We start from the raw sequence: 21278 nt of genomic DNA, 5'->3' as shown, positions 1-21278 counted from the left end.
GGTAAATGCCTTGGCGTCTGGAGTGTCCATATCTTTGAAATAGAAGCCATAACCCTGGCTGCCCCCCCACCCCAGGCTATTGTAAATGTCCAACACAGTCACCCTTGTGCAGGGCAGCCCAGTTCACGTGGCCCTTCACACCCATCATCTCACTGGTCCTCAGACAACCTAATGAAGTTATAACCCATGTTACAGATGGGGAAATTGAGGCCCAGACAAGTGGCTTTCTCAAGGCTACACACTAATTAGCAATGGAGCAAGGTCTAGAAGCCAAGCCTCTTGATTCCCAGCCCCATACCTTTTCAATTCAAGGGACAGATACAGAAGAAAGCTTCCTTAAACCCTGATGTGCCCACACATGTGGCAGAAGCCGCATTAACCTGTCTCTTCTGTCCAGTGGTCCCAGCCTCTCTGCTCAATGGCCCTGACCACACAGACCCCATTCTTCCGTTTGCTTCCACAGCATCCCTGCCCACCTGCTCACAGCTGTGTGTCCTCCCACAGGTCATCCGAGAGGTGAGCAAGCCCATCACAGGGGCCGAGGGGGCAGACATGCCCAGATCCCCAGTCCTCCTGTGCAAACTGGACCTGGACAAGGTACAGCTGTCTCCATGAGTCTCCTCTGGGCCGGACAGTGGGGGCTCAGCACAGGCTCTTCCATGGGGGGATCTGGGCTGGTGGTGAAGCAGGCACCCACAGTGGTGTCATACAAACCAGGAGTGCCCAGTACAGAGCTGGCCCCACAGTAAGCACTCGATAAATTTCTAACAAATGAATGAATGCCTATATCCAAGGTGCAACACAAGCCAGAGGAGGGAGTGAGTAACTCCGCCAGGACAGGAGTGGTTGCATTTGAATGGAGCCATGACAAAATCCTAATTATCTGTCAGAGTGTGCCCCATTGAGACATAAGTGTAGCACTCACTTAGTAGTTGGTCAGACCTTTGGAAAATAGGTGCTAGTGTCTGTTCTTTGCCCAGTACTCTGGGTGATAAAGGGACTCGGCCCTAAATCCTAGGAGAAGGTTTAAGACCCACATACATGGGTCTGACGTGATATAATACAGGCTAGCAGTTATAGAATGTGACTGTAGGGCCGGCATTGTTCTAAATGCTTTGCATGTATTACCTAATTCAATTTTACAACAACTCTTTGATGAGTTACACTTTCATATAGGGAACCTGTACCCAGTAGGCACTTAATTGACCTGTCATGACTTCATAAAATGCCAATTCATCTATTTTTCTCCATCCTCACTGTCATCTTGGTTCATCCTGTTACCCAGTCTCACCTTGCCCAGGATGACACTCTCTTAAGTAGCTCTTCAGCTTCCAGTCTTGCTCCCTCTTATCACATCCCCCATGATGCCACTGGAGCCAACTTGCTAATCTGGTTGCATTACATTAGTCTCCCACTTAAATATCTTCCCAGATCATTGTCACCTGGTCCAAACTCCTAGGACATTTATCTCAATGTGTTATAACTAATTGCCTTGCTCCTCAAATAGACTGTGAGAATCTCAAAGATACAACTATTCTAAGTCATCATGGTCCACCCCCCATACCATGTATGGTATCCAGTACATAACAGTTGCTGACAAATATTTGTTAGCTAATCCTCCTGTGCAGGAGTCTGGGGGAGACTGAACCAACAAGGGGACCTCTGATGTGGGGCTGTCTGTGTCCTTCTCCAGAGGTTATCCCAAGAGAAGCAGACCTCAGACTCCGACAGCCTGGGCATGAGCGATAACTGTTCCACCCTTGGCCGCAGAGAGGCCTGCGAACATGGTAGGAGCCTGTGGGGGATCAGGTGGGGAAACCAGAGCCGGGAGGGGTAGGGGGCTTGCCACACGCACGCAATGCAGAGCAGGTCCTGACCACTCTGGAGACCTGTGAGGTGACCTGGCCTGTGCACATCTGGAGCTGTGGGCGAGGCCTCTGGGAAAGCAAGGGGTGGGTAGACCAGGGGAGGGACATGGTCTCTCTCCCTCCCCTGACCCATATCTGCAGCAACAGGCAAAGGGAAGAAGAGCAGCCTGGCAGAGCTAAAGGGTTCGATGAGCAGGGCTGCAGGCCGCAAGATCACCCGCATCATCAGCTTCTCCAAAAGGAAGGCGCTGGCCGATGACCTGCAGATGTCCTCCACCGAAGAGGTGGTTCCGTGCTGTGGTGGGTACTGGGCATACTAGGCATTCACTGGAGATTTCAGACCCAGTTGATCGGGCCCCTGGAGCCAAGCCAAGAGACCCTCCAGGCTTCATCCACCTTGCCCCCAGGACAGAGGAGAGAATCCTGCCACTGGATAGCTAACCCCCACCCCATCAGTTGTCCATGTCCTTCCATCTCTACTCTCCCATGAGGACCTGACACTCAGCAGGAGGAAAAGCCAAGTGACTCCCATATTTCTGTGACCTTAATTCCAATTATTGCCTGTCTCCAGGCCTCAGTTTCCTCCACTATAATGAGAGAAGAGTATCTTATTTCCCAGCATATAACATACCAGGTGTATAAAAATACTAACGTACTTTTCATTATAAATGCATTCAATGTGAGTTAAAAGTGGTTTGAGAGGGAGAGCGTATTATTCTGCTCATTTAAATGCAGTGTCCCATGTGCTGGAATTCAATAGAAAATCATATATTTTAGATATACAGTGATATTCTAACCCTGGAAGAATAGTATAAAGGCACCTGGCTAAACAGAAATATTTTGTAAGCAGGGGGATTTCTAAACCCATAGGTCACAGGACTGTACCGCCCTCATTTTATAATTCTTTATCTTGGTTAGATGCTTTTACTCCCACATGCTGCCACCAGGGGTCAGCATGATCCATTATTTTAGGGGGTGGAAAGGCAAGACGGGAGAGTTGTGTCTCTTATTCATTGTATATAGCAGTCCCTGCACTTTTCATCAAGCTTGGGATGGTCCAAAGGCTGTGCGGAGAAGTACAGATGTGATTATCAGTCCCCATTTTGCAGAGAGGAAACTGAAACTCAGAAAGAGAAGAGGATGCCTGAGATCACAGACCAAGAGAGAGCTGATCGGAAGGCTTTCTAGCTCTAGTACAAGGGCTGTCCAGGCACTGTGGCCCTGGGGCACCCTCCACCTTGGGTTTCCCAAGGCTGGGCTGTCAGGAGGTCACACTGCCGCTCTCCCCTCCCAGGCTACCTGAACGTGATGGTGAACCACGGCTGGAAGGAACGCTGGTGCCGCCTGAAGTGCAACACTCTGTATTTCCACAAGGACCGCACAGACCTCAGGACCCACGTGAATGCCATTGCCCTCGGTGGCTGTGAGGTGGCCCCGGGCTTTGGGCCCAGACACCCATTTGCCTTCAGGATCCTGCGTAACCGGCAGGAGGTGGCCATCCTGGAGGTGAGAGAAGAGTCCAGTAGCCCTGGTGGTGGAAGTAAAGGGAGCGATGGCCTGGGTGCTGGCTTTTTGTCTGGGGGGCCTCTCTTCTTTGTGTCAATCTTTTGGCTATTTAGATTTTAAAATGTTAACACTGGAGGAAAATGTAAATAACTACCCCCTAACGTTACAGAAGGAAACTGAGGCCAGGGCAGCCACGTGCTTTGTCCAAGGCTCCACAGAGGGTCAGTGGCCTCTTGGTCTCATCCTAGAACTTGGTCTTGTTTTCTTTGCCCAGGACCCACTGCCTTTCTCGGTTCTTAAATTCATGAAATATTACTTTAGTAACTCACTTTTATTTTGATAGTTTAAGATGGGTCTCTCATTCCTCTTAAATCATACACAGAGCTCTCTGGCAAAGAGCATACTTCATTCAAGTGTAGCATGTATGGGCTAAGTTGATTTTATAATAATGCTCTTTAAATGAAAACTAACGTAAGTATGCATTTAGTTGACCAGCAATTTCTTGCCGATCTTCCTATAAATAATTGGCGATTATAATACAAGAAATAATATGATTGGGTTATGTAAGAAATAGCTTCCTCTAATAAAAAGTAAATATTCTTTAAAACTATTTTTTAAGGATATTCAGGAAGACTCAAATGTTCTCATATCGAAATGGTCAGGAGGGCTCTGAGGATAATGAGCAGAGACCTGAATAGAGGGAAGGTGGGAGCCATTTGGATTTCTGGATGTGTTCTAATCTTGTTCTTGGATCCCTGAGTATTGGGTACATAACAGGTGCTATATAAATATGGGGTTGAGTGAAGTGAGCAGCAGCCAAAGCGAACTCAGCTTTGCCTCCTCTCCTTCAGGCAAGCTGCTCAGAGGACATGGGCCGCTGGCTCGGGCTGCTGCTGGTGGAGATGGGCTCCAAGGTCACTCCCGAGGCGCTGCACTATGACTACGTGGACGTGGAGACCTTAACCAGCATTGTCAGCGCGGGGCGCAACTCCTTCCTGTAAGAGCTGGCACCCCACAGCCCACAGCCGCCCAGGACCTTTCCCGTCTCGGCTCCCTCTCAGAGGCTCTGAGTCCAGCCCTGGGCACTGGGCGGGAAGGCTGAGGAGGGCTCTGTTCCCTTGGGAGGTCAGAGTGGGTGCGTTCCTCTTCCAGCAGGCAGGAGTGAGCTGGCTAAAGGAGGCGGCCAGGGTCTGGGGAAGCCTTGGATGGAGTGAGCAAAGGTGGAGAAGTCCTTTTTTATACTGACATGGGTTCTGCTCACAGGCTGGGACCTTAGGCTCTCACACCCTCAAGCCCCTGGGCGGGCGGGCAGGCAGGCACGGGGCTGGTATGTGGAGTTTGGTACTAGAGGAGCTAGGCTCGCTCTATCACAATCATCAGCGTGGCTGGTTCCTTGCCGGTCTGGATCCTCTGTTTTCTCACTTATATAACAGGGGTGATGCATTACTTGTTTCCTGGGTTATGAGAATCATGTGGGTCCCTGCCTAGATAGCCCTGAACACAGCAATGGCCCAGTGCTGCCTGGAATGGTTGTATTACTAACCTTCCAATACCCACTATGAGCTGCTGCCAGAATCAAATGAGAGGGGACAGGAAAGCACTGTAAGCTGCAGAGTGCCATCATCATCACACCTTGTATTCTCTAGATATGCAAGATCCTGCCAGGATCAGTGGCCTGAGCCCCGTGTCTACGACGATGTCCCTTACGAAAAGATGCAGGTACAATCCCTTGGGGTTGCCGAGCAACATGGCAAAGGCCACTTCTTAGCTCTCCCTCTCTCTTTCCCTCACTACAGTCATGAACCGCTTAATGTCAGGGATACATCCTGAGAAATGCATCCTTAGGCAATTTCGACCTTGTGCGAACATCACAGAGTGAACTTAACACAAACCTAGATGGTATAGCTACACACCTAGGCTATATGGTATAGCCTACTTTTCCTAGGCTCAAGTCTGTTCAGGATGTTACTGTACAAACCAACACGAAAGCAAATGAAGCACAAGAGAAAATGATGCAATCCAACACAAGATGTATGAGGCTGCTTGCTGCAGGTGTAACACAGTATACTGTTTTACAGCACACTTTTTTATAAGTAGAAAGAGTACACCCTAAAATAACATTTAAAAGTATAATAAATTTTTCAAAGTATAGTAAATACATAAACCATTAACATAGTTATTTGTTATCATCAAGTACTATGTACTGTACATAACTTTATGTGCTATACTTTCCTTTTTGGTTAATCCTCACCTGAGGATATTTTTCCATTGATCCTTTGGAGAGAGTGGAAGAGAGAGAGAAAGATAGAAAGAAACATCAATGTGAGAGAAACACATTGATTGGTTGCCTCCTGCATGTGCCCTGAACAGGGCCCGGGCTGGGGAGGAGCCTGCAACCCAGGTATGTGCCCTTGCCTGGAATCGAACCCGGGACCCTTTCAACCAAGGCCGACTGCTCTATCCACTGAGCAAAACTGGCTAGGGCTGTGCTATACTTGTATAAGACTAGCAGCACAGTAGGTTTCTTATACCAGCATCACCACAAACACTGAGCAATGCATTACAATGTTAGGACGGCTATGATGTCACTAGGCAATAGTAATTTTTTCAGCTCTATTATCATTTTACTAGAGGCCCGGACTGCCCCCTCTCACAGTCTGGGAGCCCTCAGGGGATGGCTTAGGCCCTCTCCCCACAGGGCCTCCCTCTACGGGAGGCGACCGGGCTGATCAGGGGAAGGCACCGCCCCCATCACCCCGCTGCTGCTGCCACTGCTGGCCATGGCAGCTGCGAGGCCTGAGCCCTGGGCCTCGTAGCTGCCGGGGCTCATGGCTGCCTGCGCCCTGGGCCTCACAGCCACTGTGGCTTTGTCCAGATGGACTTTCGATGGACATCTGCCCTAATTAGCATATTACCCTTTTATTAGTATAGATGGGACCACCATTGTATATACTTTCGACAGAAACATCATCTTGCAGCACATGATTATACTCCTTTTTTCGTTTGCCTCAGAGAGATTGTTTTCATTTAACCAGCAGCTGGAAGGGGAGGGATGACCCTTCTTATCACAGATCATGGCTCAGGATGAGGAATCCCTGGAAAGGAGGCTAGATGGTACAGTGAAAAGCTCCCAGATCAAGACGAGGAAGGGCTCTGGACACTGGAAAGCACTATTCCAGTTTGGCTCTCCACCCATTTAACACTCTGTGAACTAAGGCTGCTGATTCAGTGGTGTCTGGAGGCGGAGCCAATAACTGGGTGGCCGCACCTGTAGGCCTTCACCTGGTGGCATCCACAGTCTGGGTTTCAGCTCCCAGAACCAAGTCTCCTTGTCTTGCTCACTAAACCGAGGAGATATCAGCTCATTAATGACAGTGAGGCCTCTGTGGCCATCACTGAAGCCAGAAAACTACATTCTGATCAGATGCTGGTGGGTGGGTCAGGCCCGACAGCATGGGGAAGGAGGGGAACCAAGCTGCCAAGGAAAACAGACGTGCATCAGGACCCCTGCCTTGGGCAGTGCTAGGTCACACTCTGAGTTCACACCTCTAGGACTCCCTTTACATGGTCTTTCTTCAGATACAGATGAACCAATGGATGCAGCTTGAGATCTTTCTCAGTTGGAGAGTTTAGGAGCAAGAGCTTAGTACTTAAAGGAGCAAACTTAGGACTCAGGGCTCAATCTGAGTTACCTTGGGTTCACTTCTCTGGTCTTCATTTCTGGGCTTCAAACAGATATGATAAAACCCAACTGACTGGACTATTGCACGAGCTAATTGAAATATTTTAAGAAAAGAACTTAGCACAGGGCCTGGACAGGAAGTTCTTACCCAGAAAAGTAAACTATACTGCTGTTACTAAAATCACTATTATATTACACTATTATCGTATTCCACTTGTGGTTCCTGAGCTTTGACAGATTCTGAGTGTTCTTAATACTCTTCATGCACAAATGTATAGTCAGTCTATGTAACTTCTATCATTGGCGGATGTCATCCATAACTTTTTTTTTTAACAATTCAGAAAACTTTAACGATACTTCGAAATAAGAAGAGGACAAAATATCTATGATAAATTAAATATGTCACCCACAATCTTTTCAGACTTCTTAATTTTCCTCTCTGCACATATTCCAATTTAGGGCTATCTTCTGCTGCCCCCACCCCACAGAATGGTAGGAGGATCCAATGATATACTGCTAGTGAAAGTGGTCTATAAACTGTTGAGTGCTACACAAGTTTAAAAATGTAAAGCCAAGATCTCAGAGGTCCCATGGCACTCACCCACCAAGCACAGACCAGGATACACCCGTGTTGATGACTCAGGGCCTACCTGCACTTCATCTTCTTCCTCCATCTCCCTCCCAGGATGAGGAGCCTGACCGTCCCACTGGGGCCCAGGTGAAGCGCCACGCCTCCTCCTGCAGTGAGAAGTCCCATCGAGTGGATCCACAGGTCAAAGTCAAGCGCCATGCCTCCAGTGAGTTCTGTGGGGGAGGGGAAAGGGTGAGAAGCAGCCCATGAGTGGAGGGAGTCTCAAAATCATATTCCTCCAGGGATCAGGCAGGTAAATAAATGAGTGAATTGAGGTGTAAGAAAATACTCTACCATAAGAAAAATCACATCATAAGTACAGTGATGAAGGGCAGCTTGCATGTGGCCTCAGAGGAGAAACAACAAGGAGTGGGGTGGGGAAGACTGGAGGAAACTGGAGTGCTCAGGAGTGCCCACTAAGCTCCAACCGTTGGCCCACACACAGCAGTGCCAATTATTCAAGAGAGAACAGAAATCTAGACTTTATATGAAATCTACATACACATAAAGAACATACTAAAAAGAGAGAGAAAGAAGCGTAAAATATATATATTTATATTAAAAGAAATAATGGCTGAAAACTTGCTAAGTTTATTGAAAAACATTATTGATATATCCAGGGTACCAGTGAAGTCCAAGTAAAATAAAAGCAAAGAGATCCACAAAGGACACATACTGGTCAAAATGCTAAAGCCAAAAGGAGAAAACCTTGACAGTAGAAGAGAAACCTATTTGTCACTTACAAAGGATCCCCACTAAGATTAACAGCTGATTTATCAGAAACAACAGAGGCTTTCCTCTTAAGATCACCTGCGCCCAGCCAGGTGTGGCTCAGTGGTTGAGCATCGACCCAGGAACCAGAAGGTCACTGGGTTCAATTCTTGGTCAGGGCACATGCCTGGGTTGCAGACTCAGTCCCCAGTAGGGGCATGCAGAAGACTGTCAATTGATGATCCTCTCTCATTATTGATGTTTCCTCTTCCCCCTCTCCCTTCCTCTTTGAAATCAATAAAAATATATTTAATTTAAAAAAAGATCACCTGGAATACTATTCAGCAATAAAAAGGAAAGAAGCACTGATATATAACACATTAGTGCATTAGTTACACTAGTAACATGGACATTAAATATTCCTTATTTTCCCCTCCACTATGGAAGCCCAGATTTTTCTGGAAGATACTTGGGCAGTTCTGAGGCAAATACTTTATCACCACTACTAGGAGGCCCAAGGAATTTTAGCTCCTTGCAACAATCTAGTTTGCTTCTTCACCACCCTTTGAGTGACTCAAGGATTACAGGGTCGGGTGTGAGATAAGCTGTTCTCCGTGGTGCCAACATAGTAAGGCAAACCAGGGCAGTGACTCCCAAGAGTGAGTCCACTCACTGGTTCAGACCCTAAGGAAGTTTTCACTCATCTGCAATTGAAATGATAAAAATAAGCACAGTGCAGGAAGTTTTTCATAAATCTAAATCTATTCAATGTAAATGACTACTTTATTCTGCATTTGTGTTCTCCCAACTCTGGGAATGTTACAATATTATTTATTTTATAAAGTATTTGGAATAATTAGATGGTAGTTGGAATTTTTAAGGGCCTTATCTGTTATGTCAACAACGCTTTGTTGGTCTACCCATTTTCTCTATTTTACCAGCCTAAAAAATTCAAAAGTCTGGGAGCCAGCTCCCCTGTTATGCTATTGTATATCTGGAAAGTTGGAGGAAGTATGTGTCCCCTTCTCTGCCCTCCATGCTTTATTTATGATCTGGTTTGACTTGCAGGGTAGTTGTGGCAGGAATTGATTTTTGCATGAGTCACTGGGTAATCACTGCGATCCCTATAAGAACTGGAGAGACAAGACCCACACAATTATCAGTAAATCATGGGAATTATTCCATACCCCACCAACTTACAAAGGACCTTGTGTGGCTGACTGTAGCAACAACATACATAAAACTTTCCCTGAAAGGTTTGACTATGGCCTTGCCCCAGCTAAAGCAGTACTGCATGGCATGGATCTGGAGTAGGTGGGCATGGGTTCAAACCTAGGTTCTGCCATCATTAACAGTAAGATATAACCTCTCTGTGCCTGTTTCCTCAACAATAAAATAGAGCTAATAATAGTCAGTTTTTATGAAAAAGAAATGGAAATGCATATAGGTGACCTAGTACTTAGTAAATACTCAATAAAATTTTGCTATATTTATTTGTTTTTATATTTTTTTATTTATTTCAGAGATAAAGGGAGAGATAGAAACATCAATGATAAGAGAATCATTAATCGGCTGCCTCCTGCACGCCCCCTATTGGGGATCTAGCCAGCAAACCCTGCATGTGCCCTGACAGGGAATTGAACTGTGATCTCCCAGTTCATAGGTCAACACTCAACTACTGAGCCATGCAACCGGGCTATCTGCTGTTTTGGTCCATCATCATAGTGTAGAGCCCATAGTAGACTACTGGATCTCTCTCTATCCCCACCCATTTCCTAGAAATAAAATGGGCAATACCTGACTTTAGCCCAAGGTCTTGATTCTCTAAGGATCTGAGTTCTATCTACCAGTCTCCTTGTCTTACACATACCTGAGAATTGACTACAAAATATGTCCTTTTAAAACCAAAGTGTGTTATACATCACAAAAATGTTTACATTATTACATTTTTATTTATTACATTTTACATTATTATTATTTAACCTTTACTAAGCACTTATTATTTGCCAGGTACTACACTAAGTACTTTTCATGAATTATCTCATTTTAAACCTACCACAATGCTAAGAGATAAATTTGATCAATATCCACATTTACAAATGTGGAAACTATAGCTGAGAAGAAGACACAAAAACATCACTATTCTCTTTTGCCTGATGTCACGCAACCAATAAAGGGCAAAAGAGAATGCAAACCTTTGTCTGGTTCCAAAGCCCTTCCCCCTCATCCCTGAGCTCTACTACCTCCCTTTCGCTCCTTGCTTCCTTAGAGCAGCCACATTAACTATAGCTAGGGATGTAGCTCTAAATATCCCCATTTTTATAAATGGAGAAGTTGAGGCTGAAAGAGAAGCTAACACCACCCAAATGCCCTTCCCAGAGGTCAGAACTGAGGCCCTTTTCCTGCCTCCTAACTCTGCAGGTGCCAATCAATACAAGTACGGTAAGAACCGAGCTGAGGAGGATGCCCGGAGATACCTGGTAGAAAAAGAGAAGCTGGAGAAAGAAAAAGAGACAATCCGGACAGAGCTGATGGCACTGCGGCAAGAAAAGAGGGAGCTAAAGGATGCCATTCGGAACAATCCAGGTACCTACATGGTGTGGTCCTGAGCGCTCTTGGAGGGCTTGGCCTTTCCCTAGAACAGATCACCTGGTTTCTTACCCAAGACAGGTGAGCTTCTCCCTCCTTCCTCCTTTTCATCATCATCATCGCCGCCGCTGCCGTCACCACCACCACCATCATCATCCCTCCTGACTAATGGAAGGGCCACCTATTTAATAACTGCTTTTGGGGTAAAGGGATGAAAAAGCATCACAAAAATGTGTACACTTAATGTAAGATGCAATCTGATTTTAGAAACGTTAAAATGTGGAAAACAGCGTGTGTCTTAGAATCAGAGAAATAAAAGGTCATTTGAACCTCACATTAACTCATTCATTCACAGATAGGTGCTGAGCACGGCTATTTGAGCATAGGTCCAGGTGCTGGGGACAATGGACAGTGCCTGGTACATAGCAAGCATGTAATATGTATTCACTGAATGAACAACTGAATGAATGAAAAGAACCCACCGTTACAAGAAAACCCTCCAGTGCAGCCTCCCTCAGGACAAACATGGACTAATTTTTAAACCTAGTAAGGCCCAACATAGATACCTCTTGGTACCAAGAAGGCTCTAATATAGATATGTTGGGTTAAACTGAATAAGCAGCAAAATCCTCGTAGGAACCCCTGGTCAATGTAAAGCTCTATGTTATGACTCTTGGTTACAAGGAACAGAAACCAAAGTTAAACTGGCTTAGTAATGAAAAAAAGAAAAATGCACTTGAAAAACTGAACAATCAGGTATTTCAAGGTCAAAGGACTTAAATGATGTCACCAGGAAGTACATTTCTCCAACTCTTGATTTGGCCTTCCTCTACATTGGTTTCATTCTCTGCCCCTCATGGTGACAAAATGATTGTGCAACTCCAGCCCTCACCTAATCCTCTCAGCCACCCCAGCAGAGAGAACTTCTCTTCCTAGTGGCCCCCAAAAACACTTCACTCTGACCAACTTTGATCCCTAAGCCAATCACTGTGACCCTGATTGATATAGGATTATGGGCCAGGATTAAGTTATGTGCCAACCCCTTGAACTAGGATTGAGGTCACCCCCATCCAAACTATCCTATATAATAGAACCATAATATGCAAATCGACCGAACAGCAGAATGACCGGTCTGTATGACACGCACTGACCACCAGGGGGCAGACACTCAATGCAAGAGCTGCCCCCTGATGGTCAGTGCGCTCCCACAGGAGGAGTGCCACTCAGCCAGAAGCCTCTCTCGCCACCTCCACTGCAGGCGGGCAGTAAGGAGCAAGGGGTCCCGGACTGCAAGAGTCCCAGACTGTGAGAGGGATGTCTGACTGCCAGCTTAGGCCCAATCCCGGCAGGCGGACATCCCCCGAGGGGTCCCGGGTTGCAGAGGGCACAGGCTGGGCTGAGGGACTCCTGCCCAAGTGCACAAATTTGGGCAGGAGTAAAAAATAATGGAGGAAATGTGGTTTCCCAGAGGAAAAAAACAGGGTTCTGTATCCAGAAGATGGGGAAATGGGTATTGGGAAGGTAAAAAACACACTACCCAGCATAGAGCTGGAACCCCAGGCCCAAAGTCCACCTCTCAACCAGGACTGAGGATAGGAAAGGCCCTCTGGGAGGGGCAGACTAGGGCCTGAGGCCCTGCCAAACTGCTTGATGCTTCAGGCCAAGCTCAGCTGTTTCTCATCAATGTCTTTGGAAACAGGAACAAAGTTAAAGGTTCTGGAGGAGGCCGTGGCCACCCTGGAAGCTCAGTGCCGGGCAAAGGAAGAGCACCGGATCGACCTGGAACTGAAGCTGGTGGCTGTGAAGGAGCGCTTACAGAGGTCTCTGGCAGGGGGCCCAGCCCTGGGACTCTCCATAAGCAGCAAGAACAAGAGTGCGGTGAGTCCACTCCCTGCTACACCAGGGGTAGCTGCTCCTTAATGCCCTCACATGTTACAGATCTTTATCATCCTTTGGGGCTAGGAGTTATGCTCGCTTACAGATAACAAAAGAGGCCCTAAGGGACATGCCATTGGTGGCACAGCTAGGAAGGGGACTCTCGCAGCAAGTTCTCTCGCCTGTGTTCTCTCCACGGACGCACTGCCATTTACTTGACTTTGTATCTCTTAGAAGTGGCCTTAAGGTTACTGATAACTACCGTATGTTGAATAAGAATAACAAACTTGTGTTAATCAATTACCATACCATCTTAACCTGTATTATCTCACATAGTCTTCACAGCAGTCCTATGAGCTAGTACTATGTGTATTCACCCCATCTGACAGACAAGGAAACTGGTATTTTTATTAAGAATTGGACTGTATGGCCCAGCTGGCATGGTTCAGTGGTTCAGCATCGATCTATGAACCAGGAGGTCACAGTTCCATTCCTGGTCAGGCACATGCTTGTATTACAGGCTTGAGCCCCAATAGGGGCATGCAGGAGGCAGCCAATCAATGATTCTCTCTCATCATTGATGTTTCTATCTCTCCCTTCCAATCTGAAGTCAATTTTTTAAAAATCTTAAAAATAAAATAAAAAGAATTGGACTGTATTTTTTTTATCATTATAGCCTATCCCTTTACGTAGTCTGAAAAACAGTAGGAGTGCAATAAATGTTTCAAATGAATAAATGTTCTACTTACTTTCAGACAAGGAAATTAAGACTCAGAGAAATGAAGTAATTTGTCTGATAAATTCAAGTTATCATTGAGAACTTTCATCTTATTGTTGTCCAAGGTAACAGCTGCCTGGTCAGACCACACCCCATGACTAGGGAAGTTAGGGCTGTTTCTTCCACCCTACATGTCCTCTCCATGGGGCATTTCCAACCTAACTTAAAAATTAAAAGCTTAGGAGGATTTCCATTGATGTTTCTATCGCTCCCTTCCAATCTGAAGTCAATTTTTAAAAAATCTTAAAAATAAAATAAAAAGAATTGGACTGTATTTTTTATCATTTTAGCCCTATCCCTTTACATAGTCTGAAAAACAGTAGGAGTGCAATAAATGTTTCAAATGAATAAATGTTCTACTTACGTTCAGACAAGGAAATTAAGACTCAGAGAAATGTAGGTAGACATCAATATTACAACTAAAATACAGAACAACCATCATCCAGAATTGCTGGGAATCTGGCTGAATGGAAGTCCTACAACTAAAGAAGAAGAAAGCACACTGAAACTGGTAGGAGGTGCAAAGGCACAGAACGGGCTGGTCTGCACCCACATGGGCCACTTTTTTAATCGGGAGGGAGATCATCTCTGTGAAGGCCGCCCAGAGGAGCAGGGGTCCCAACCCCACACCAGACCCCCATCCCAGGATCCCAGAGCTGGGAAAAGAAGTCCTTATAGGCAGTAAGAACTACAGGCTGTAAAAAACAGTGCAGATTGGGGCTCAGTAACACAGAGGCTGCTGGAGATCCAGCTATTCCTCTTAAAAGGCCAGCACCATGAACTGAACTTACAAGGTCCCGCTTCCTCTGAGCTCCAGCACCAGGGTGAGGCTTTGGGGTACACAGACATATACGAGGAGGAACTGGATTGTCTGGCTTTGGGACAGGAACTCAATGGTGGCTTTCTCCCAGATGGAGGTGCTTGCAGGGATCACCGTTCCTATGCTGGGACCTCCCCAGTAGATCCCAGGGCTGACTGGTGGTCATGTCTGTTTGCTCCGCCCTGATGATTCCCTAAGACCCCACCTCATCCAATTTATAATCCCACCCAAGCTGTGTGCAGCAGGTTTTGCATATGAATGGCCTGTGCTTGTTCAGGCTAAATTCTTTCAAACAAGCTAGAGCTGTGTCAAGGAGCACCAAACCTATCAATAAAAGTCCCAAGACCCAGCACCAGCACCAGCCTGACTGGCTTCACAGCTGGGCCCCGTCTGAGCACTTCCAAACCCAATACGAAGAGGAGGAATCTGCAGATCTCTCTGTAGTTCCTGCTGGGTGGTCCCAGGCAGTGGCTGACTTTGCACCTCCCTGGAGACCCAAGAGCCAGTGCACCCAGTGGCCCCTGTCAGACTATACCACATTACAACTCTACACATCCATAAGCAACACACTCAAGGGGCAGACTCAGTCAGCACCAAAGCCCCACTGAAGCAAGTCCTGGTCCATAGGGGTGTCTCCTGCATAGCAGCTCTCCCACTGTGGTCGCAGCTGGTACTCACAGCCAATTGGCCTGGAGGTTAATTCCTACCAGTAACACCAACAGCAATCAAGTCTCAACTACAACAAGACTGTGCTCACAGCCCACAAAGGGGTGCACCTGGAGCTCCCAGCTCAGGTGACTGGGGAGGCTGAGTCACTGGGCCCTACAGAACACCTACTACACAAGGCCACTACCAACTCAAGGAGACATAGTAACTCTACCCAATACATAGAAAGGGAAGCAGCCAAAATGTGGAGACAAAGAAACATGTCACAAATGAAAGAAATGGAAGAAAGCAAAGTACTGGATTTAGAGTTCAAAACCACAGTCATAAGGTTATTCAAGAATCTTCTAGAAACCTCCAAAAAAATGGAAAAGGACTAGTCAGAAATAAAGCATACACTGACTGAAATAAAGAATAATATACAGGGATTCAACAGTAGAGTAGAGGATTCTGAGAATCAAATCAACAATTTGAAATATAAGGAAACAAAAAATACCCAACCAGAAGAGCAAAAAGAAAAAAGAATCCAAAATTATGAAGATAGTGTAAGGAGCTTCTGGGACAACTTCAAGCGTACCAACATTCGCATTATGTGGGTGCCAGAAGAAGAGAGAAAGCAAGATATTGAAAACCTATTTAAAGAAATAATGACAGAAAACTTTCCCTACCTGGTGAAAGAAAGACACTTACTCTGTCCAGGGAGCACAGAGAGTCCCAAACAAGAAGAATCCAAAGAGGACCACACCAAGACACGTCATAATTAAAATGTCAAGGGCTAAAGACAAAGAGAGAATCTTAAAAGCAGCAAGAGAAAAGCAGTTATTTACCTACAAGGGAATGCCCATATGACTGTCGGCTAATTTCTCAACAGAAAATATGCAGGCCAGAAGGGAGTGGCAAGAAATATTCAAAGTGATGAATAGCAAGGACCTACAACCAAGATTACTCTACCCAGCAAAACTATCATTTAGAATTGAAGGTCAGATAAAGAGCTTCACAGACAAAAAAAAAAAAGCTAAAGGAGTTCAACCAAACCAGTATTATATGAAACTAGAGGCCTGGTGCACGAAATTCGTGCACGGGGGCGGGGGGTGTCCCTAAGCCCATCCTGCACCTCTCCAATCTGGGACCCCTCAAGGTATGTCCAACTGCCCGTTTAGGCCCGATCCAGGTAGGATCGGGCCTAAACGGGCAGTCGGACATCCCTCTCACAATCCAGGACTGCTGCCTCCCAACTGCTTGCCTGCTTGCCTTCCTGATTGCCCCTAACCACTTCTGCCTGCCAGCCTGATAACCCCCTAACCACTCCCCTGCCAGTCTGATTGATGCCTAACTGCTCCCCTGCCAGCCTGACTGCCCCTAACTGCCCTCCCCTGAAGGCCTGGTCACCCCTAACTACCCTCCCCTTCAGGCTTGATTGCCCCCAACTGCCCTCCCTTGCAGGCCTGGTCCCTCCCAACTGCCCTCCCCTGCTGGCCATTTTGTCACAGCCAAATTGTGTCCACATGGGGGCAGCCATCTTGTGTGTTGGAGTGATGGTCAATTTGCATATTACTCTTTTATTATATGGATGTGGAAGGGTATTCTTTAAGAAGAGGAGGAAGAAGAAAAATAAAAAATATAAACAACAAAATGGCAACAATACATACCTATCAACAATTGAATCTAAAAATCAAAATGAATAAGAAATCTAATGAACACAATAAACTGGTGAATAAAATAGAATCAGAGGCATGGAAATGGAACAGACTGACTATTCTCAGAGGGAAGGAGGGTGGGGGTGGGAAGAGATTAAACAGAGATCTTATATGCATATATGCTTTACCTATGGACACAGACAATAGGGTGGCGAAGGCCTGGGGTGGGACGGGGACTGGGTGGAGGGGGCCAACAAGGGGAAAAAAAGATTATTACATCTGTAATAATCTCAACAATAAAGATTTTTTAAAAATTAAGAGCTTAAAGGCCAGGGACACAGAGTCACAGAGGGCTGGTGGACAGGCTAGAAGTGGTTCACTCATCCCAGCTGCTTCCTCCCACCAATAGGCCCTGATGTTCACATTCCAAAACTTTCCCTCCACTTTTGACTCTTTCCGTGACCTTTAAAGTTTTCTCCAAATTCCCTGCAAGCTAAGCTGTTAATATGTCCCATGTAAGGAACTGCATCCAGTAAGGTACTAAGCAATCACCTGGAAAATTTCAGGGTAGTGAAGAAAATTAGAAGGAATGCAGGAGAGAAAGAAATAGGAAGGACAGTGGGGTAGGAAACCTAGCTCTCCCACTCCCCAGACATGTGACCTTGAGCAGTGACTTGACCTTCCTACTTTTCTTACCTTTACAATAAGATGACTAATAGTACCTACTTCATAGGCTTGAAAAGGCTCAATAAACTAATCTGTACAATGCCTAGTATATAGTGAGGGTTCGGTCATTTCAGCTGTCATTAGCTTATTCCAAGGCCTTCGAGTACCTTCCTCCCTCATCCTGTTTGATGCTAGTATGTGTGTATAATGCCCTCTGTATGCATTCTTTGGAGGGCAGGCTGGGTGTAGGTAGCCAGCATTAGACTTCACCTATGTAATTATTTCTTGTCATCGACAGGAAACTGCAAATAAACCCCAGAACAATCCTCCAGAGCAACCTCTCCCTGTAAACTGTGTTTCTGAGCTGAGGAAGAGGAGCCCATCCATTGTAACCTCCAACCAAGGAAGAGTGCTGCAAAAAGCCAAGGTACAGCTCTAGATAGTTTTCCTCAGTAGGAAGAGCAACAACCTGTGGACTGAAGGGTCGTGGGTTTGATTCTGGTCAAGGGCACATACTTCGGTTGCAGGCTCAATCCCCAGCCCCAGTCGGGGTGCATGCAGAAGGCAACCAATCGATGTGCAGTGAAATGTTTTTATCCTACAAGTCACACTAGACCAGTGGTCGGCAAACTCATTAGTCAACAGAGCGGCAAACCGCGGCTCAAGAGCTGCAGTTTGCCAACCTCTGCACTTGACTATTCAACAAACTGATCTGTCTTGTCTTTCTGTACTTCAGGAATGGGAAATGAAGAAGACCTAGAAAGAGGATGAGAATTTTATCCAAAGGAAATATCAGTGTGTCCATCTAAGGCGGAAAGGCTTTTTTCACAAGGAGCTGTCAGAAGACTGAAAGTAACCCCCACTTTCTGGGGCACCCAAAAGACCAGCCTTTATTGTCTGCATGATCAAAAGGGGTATAAGGAGGGAAGAAGTAGAAGGGAAGAGGGAGATGAAGGGCATCCCTATATAACTTTACAGAGGGTGGGAAATGGGGGTGGAGGGAGACAGACATCTGCACAGTTGTAAAGGTTTTGTTAAATGTCTTTGCCTTCCCTTGGGAAGAAATGAAAGCACGTGTGAATAAGCCATTCCATCCCATTCTCAGCATCCCATTCCCAGTTCTTAGGGCAAAGGAAGGCAGTGCTGAAGCATCAGTGATGCAATAGAGAGAGGTGACTTGATCATCCAATCACATTTGTGTTGGGCATTATTGACAGCCTTTGGGCAAGACAAAGAGGCTGAAAAATCAATAGAGCTATCCCTGCCTGCATAAAGGTGAACAAAAGCTATAGAGAACATGCAAATTCTACAATCATTCCTCATCTGCTTTAGGCAGATGCAGTGACCAGAACTCCAGATTTGAGTTGTTTTCAAATCAGAGACCTAAATAAGTAGCAGGCAAGGAGAGGTTCAGTAGCTGATGTATGTTAAGCTCTGAGTGATGCTCAGTGACAGGAGCATGGTTTGCTAATGTCCACAAGAAGTTTCCAGCTTTGTAGGGTGGGGTCATTTGCTGTCAATCAAGTCCTTTACCTATTTTATATGACACTCTGGCTCCAGGAGTAATGGTTAGAAATGTAGGAGACACTCTTAACATGTTTATCCTCATCTTGCACTCAAGAAGCCCACCTGTCTGCTCTTCCATATCTGCTATCAAGTAAAACTATCAGGGAGAACCAAGAGGACAGTGGCCCATTTCTGCCACATGAGTGCCTTTTACAAACACTTGATATTTTTATAGAGGAGCAAGGACCTCAAGTCCTGGGAAGTCTCCTTGCTGTGCCACTACTTTCTCAACACTGTAGGCATTTTATAAGTCTACCACATTTTCCTCCAATAAAGATAAAACCATTTAGCTGTAGGAGCTCAGAGGTTAGCTCCAGGGAAGAGAAGGGAAATCCCATAATAACCTCTGGCCACTCTGCTAGAGGCTTGACATACTTGACCCTGCCTAAGGCTTTACATACTTGAAGCCTCATCCAAACTTTCCCCCCCTCTGAGGTAGCTGGAGACCAGAGAAAGAAAAATAACCTGACCCAAAGCACCCAGCTGGTCAGTGGTGGAGCATACGTTTTAGGGCTTATAGAGCCTGTATCCAGACAGGGCTGGGTTTGAGCCCTGCCTCTGCCACTTAACAGCTGAGACTTTTGGAAAGTCACTTGACCTCTCTCATTCTTGTTTTCCTTACCTATCAAAACCAGGTTAACAATAGTATGTCCATCCCAAGACCGTTGGGGGAATTAAGTGAGATAATACATGGGAAGCATCTTAATACAGTGTCCAAGTAATAGTAAATATCTAGTCAATAGTGGTTCTTATTATTGACTTTTACATGGTAATTACAACCACCAAAAGCTATAAGGCAACAATCTGCAGCTGAGTTTTCATCCAGATTCCACCTGAGTATCTTCAATAACAGGCACTTACATAATCTGGATTGTCAATATGCTTTTTAAAATGTGAATCTGAAATGTCACCCGACAACCCAATTGTGTCATTGTTTCCCACGTAGTTATTTTGAGACTAAGTGTCTTTTTCCACCAATAAATCTTACGACTCTTTGAGAGGTGAACCCTAGAAAATTAATAATTAACACTTTTAAAAGAATTTTTATTTATTTATTTAAATATATATATTTTTTATTTCAGAGAGGGAGAGGGAGAGATAGAAACATCGATGATGAGAGAGAATCATTGATTGGCTGCCTCCTGCATGCCCCCTATTGGGGATCGAAACCTGGGTATGTGCCCCGACAGGGAATCAAACTGGTGACCTCTTGGTTCCTGGGTCAATGCTCAGCCACAGAGCCACACCCAGCTGGACTAATTAACATTTATTGAACACTACCATGCATCAGGCTATGTTAGCCAGAGCCAGCTTCACAGGCATGCAACCTGTGCAGTCCGGCTTAGCAGGGCTCTGTGCTTGGTAGATTTCTCTGCTGTTGCCCTCTTAATAAATTTAGAACAAGAGGTTCCACATATTCCATTTGTCCTTTAAATCAGCGGTCACCAACTGGTGGTCCGGGAGGTCTGAAAGGTTGACGACCGCTGCTTTAAATTATGTAGGCAGTCCTGGTGCTAACTAATCACTTTTCTAGGCATTATCCCTTTAGTCTTCACTAAAATCCTGTGACACAGATACTGTTATCCAAGTTTTCACAGTTCAGCAAATGCAAACCAGAAAGGTTAGATAATTGGCCAAAGCCCACAGTTAGGAAGTACTGGACTAGCACTTGAATGCAAGGTCTGACCCTACAGGCCTTCTTCTCAGTTCCAAATGGGTAAAGTCTCCATTTCATTCATATCTCCCCCTCCCCTTGCATTGCAGCATTCAGAAGCACAGTAGCATTTAATAAATAGATGAGTGAATGTATGCAGTATATTTGGTCTAAGTTGAACAATTAAGAGAAGTGTGAAGAAAATGGCTAGCCCTAGCCGGGTTGGCTCAGTGAATAGAATGTTGACCTGCCAACTGAAGGGTCCCGAGTTCGATTCCCATCAAGGGCACATGCCCGGGTTGCGGACTCAATCCCCAGTAGGGGGCGTGCAGGAGGCAGCCAAACAATGATTCTCTCTCATCATTAGTGTTTCTATCTCTCTCTCCCTCTTCCTTCCTCTCTGAAATCAATAAAGATACATTTTTTAAAAAAAGAAAATCGCTAAAGCATAGATGCTAGTTCTTGCTTGCTAAATGCTTTGTTTGGTTGTTTTTCAAAGTATAGGCTCATGGATCTGAGGTGGACTTGAAGCTCCAACACTCCCAGATGTTTGGACTCTCAAATTTCTAGTGTCAGAATCTTAGTGGGGGACCTTGGGCAGGTTCACCAACCTCTCTGAGCCTCAATTTTCT

General features: G+C 45.7%; 1 protein-coding gene across 1 annotated transcript in view; it reads left to right on the top strand.

The window, feature by feature from the left end:
• The window catches only part of AFAP1L1 (actin filament associated protein 1 like 1), a 61683-nt gene extending 41687 nt beyond the window's left edge, over nucleotides 1-19996 (top strand). The window contains exons 9-19 of the mRNA XM_080675923.1: nucleotides 505-597; nucleotides 1694-1787; nucleotides 2010-2168; nucleotides 3163-3374; nucleotides 4226-4371; nucleotides 5021-5093; nucleotides 7742-7853; nucleotides 10820-10984; nucleotides 12687-12865; nucleotides 17725-17853; nucleotides 18163-19996. Coding sequence (XP_080532049.1) covers nucleotides 505-597; nucleotides 1694-1787; nucleotides 2010-2168; nucleotides 3163-3374; nucleotides 4226-4371; nucleotides 5021-5093; nucleotides 7742-7853; nucleotides 10820-10984; nucleotides 12687-12865; nucleotides 17725-17853; nucleotides 18163-18186 — 1386 coding nt within the window. The 3' untranslated portion in view covers nucleotides 18187-19996. The remainder of the gene's footprint in view (nucleotides 1-504; nucleotides 598-1693; nucleotides 1788-2009; nucleotides 2169-3162; nucleotides 3375-4225; nucleotides 4372-5020; nucleotides 5094-7741; nucleotides 7854-10819; nucleotides 10985-12686; nucleotides 12866-17724; nucleotides 17854-18162) is intronic.
• The last annotated feature ends 1282 nt before the right edge of the window (nucleotides 19997-21278 follow it).

Source organism: Plecotus auritus (assembly GCF_963455305.1).
Source record: "Plecotus auritus genome assembly, chromosome: 6".
Taxonomy (NCBI): domain Eukaryota; kingdom Metazoa; phylum Chordata; class Mammalia; order Chiroptera; family Vespertilionidae; genus Plecotus; species Plecotus auritus.
The sequence above is the reverse complement of the archived record's forward strand: the minus strand, read 5'-3'. Positions and strand labels throughout refer to the sequence as shown.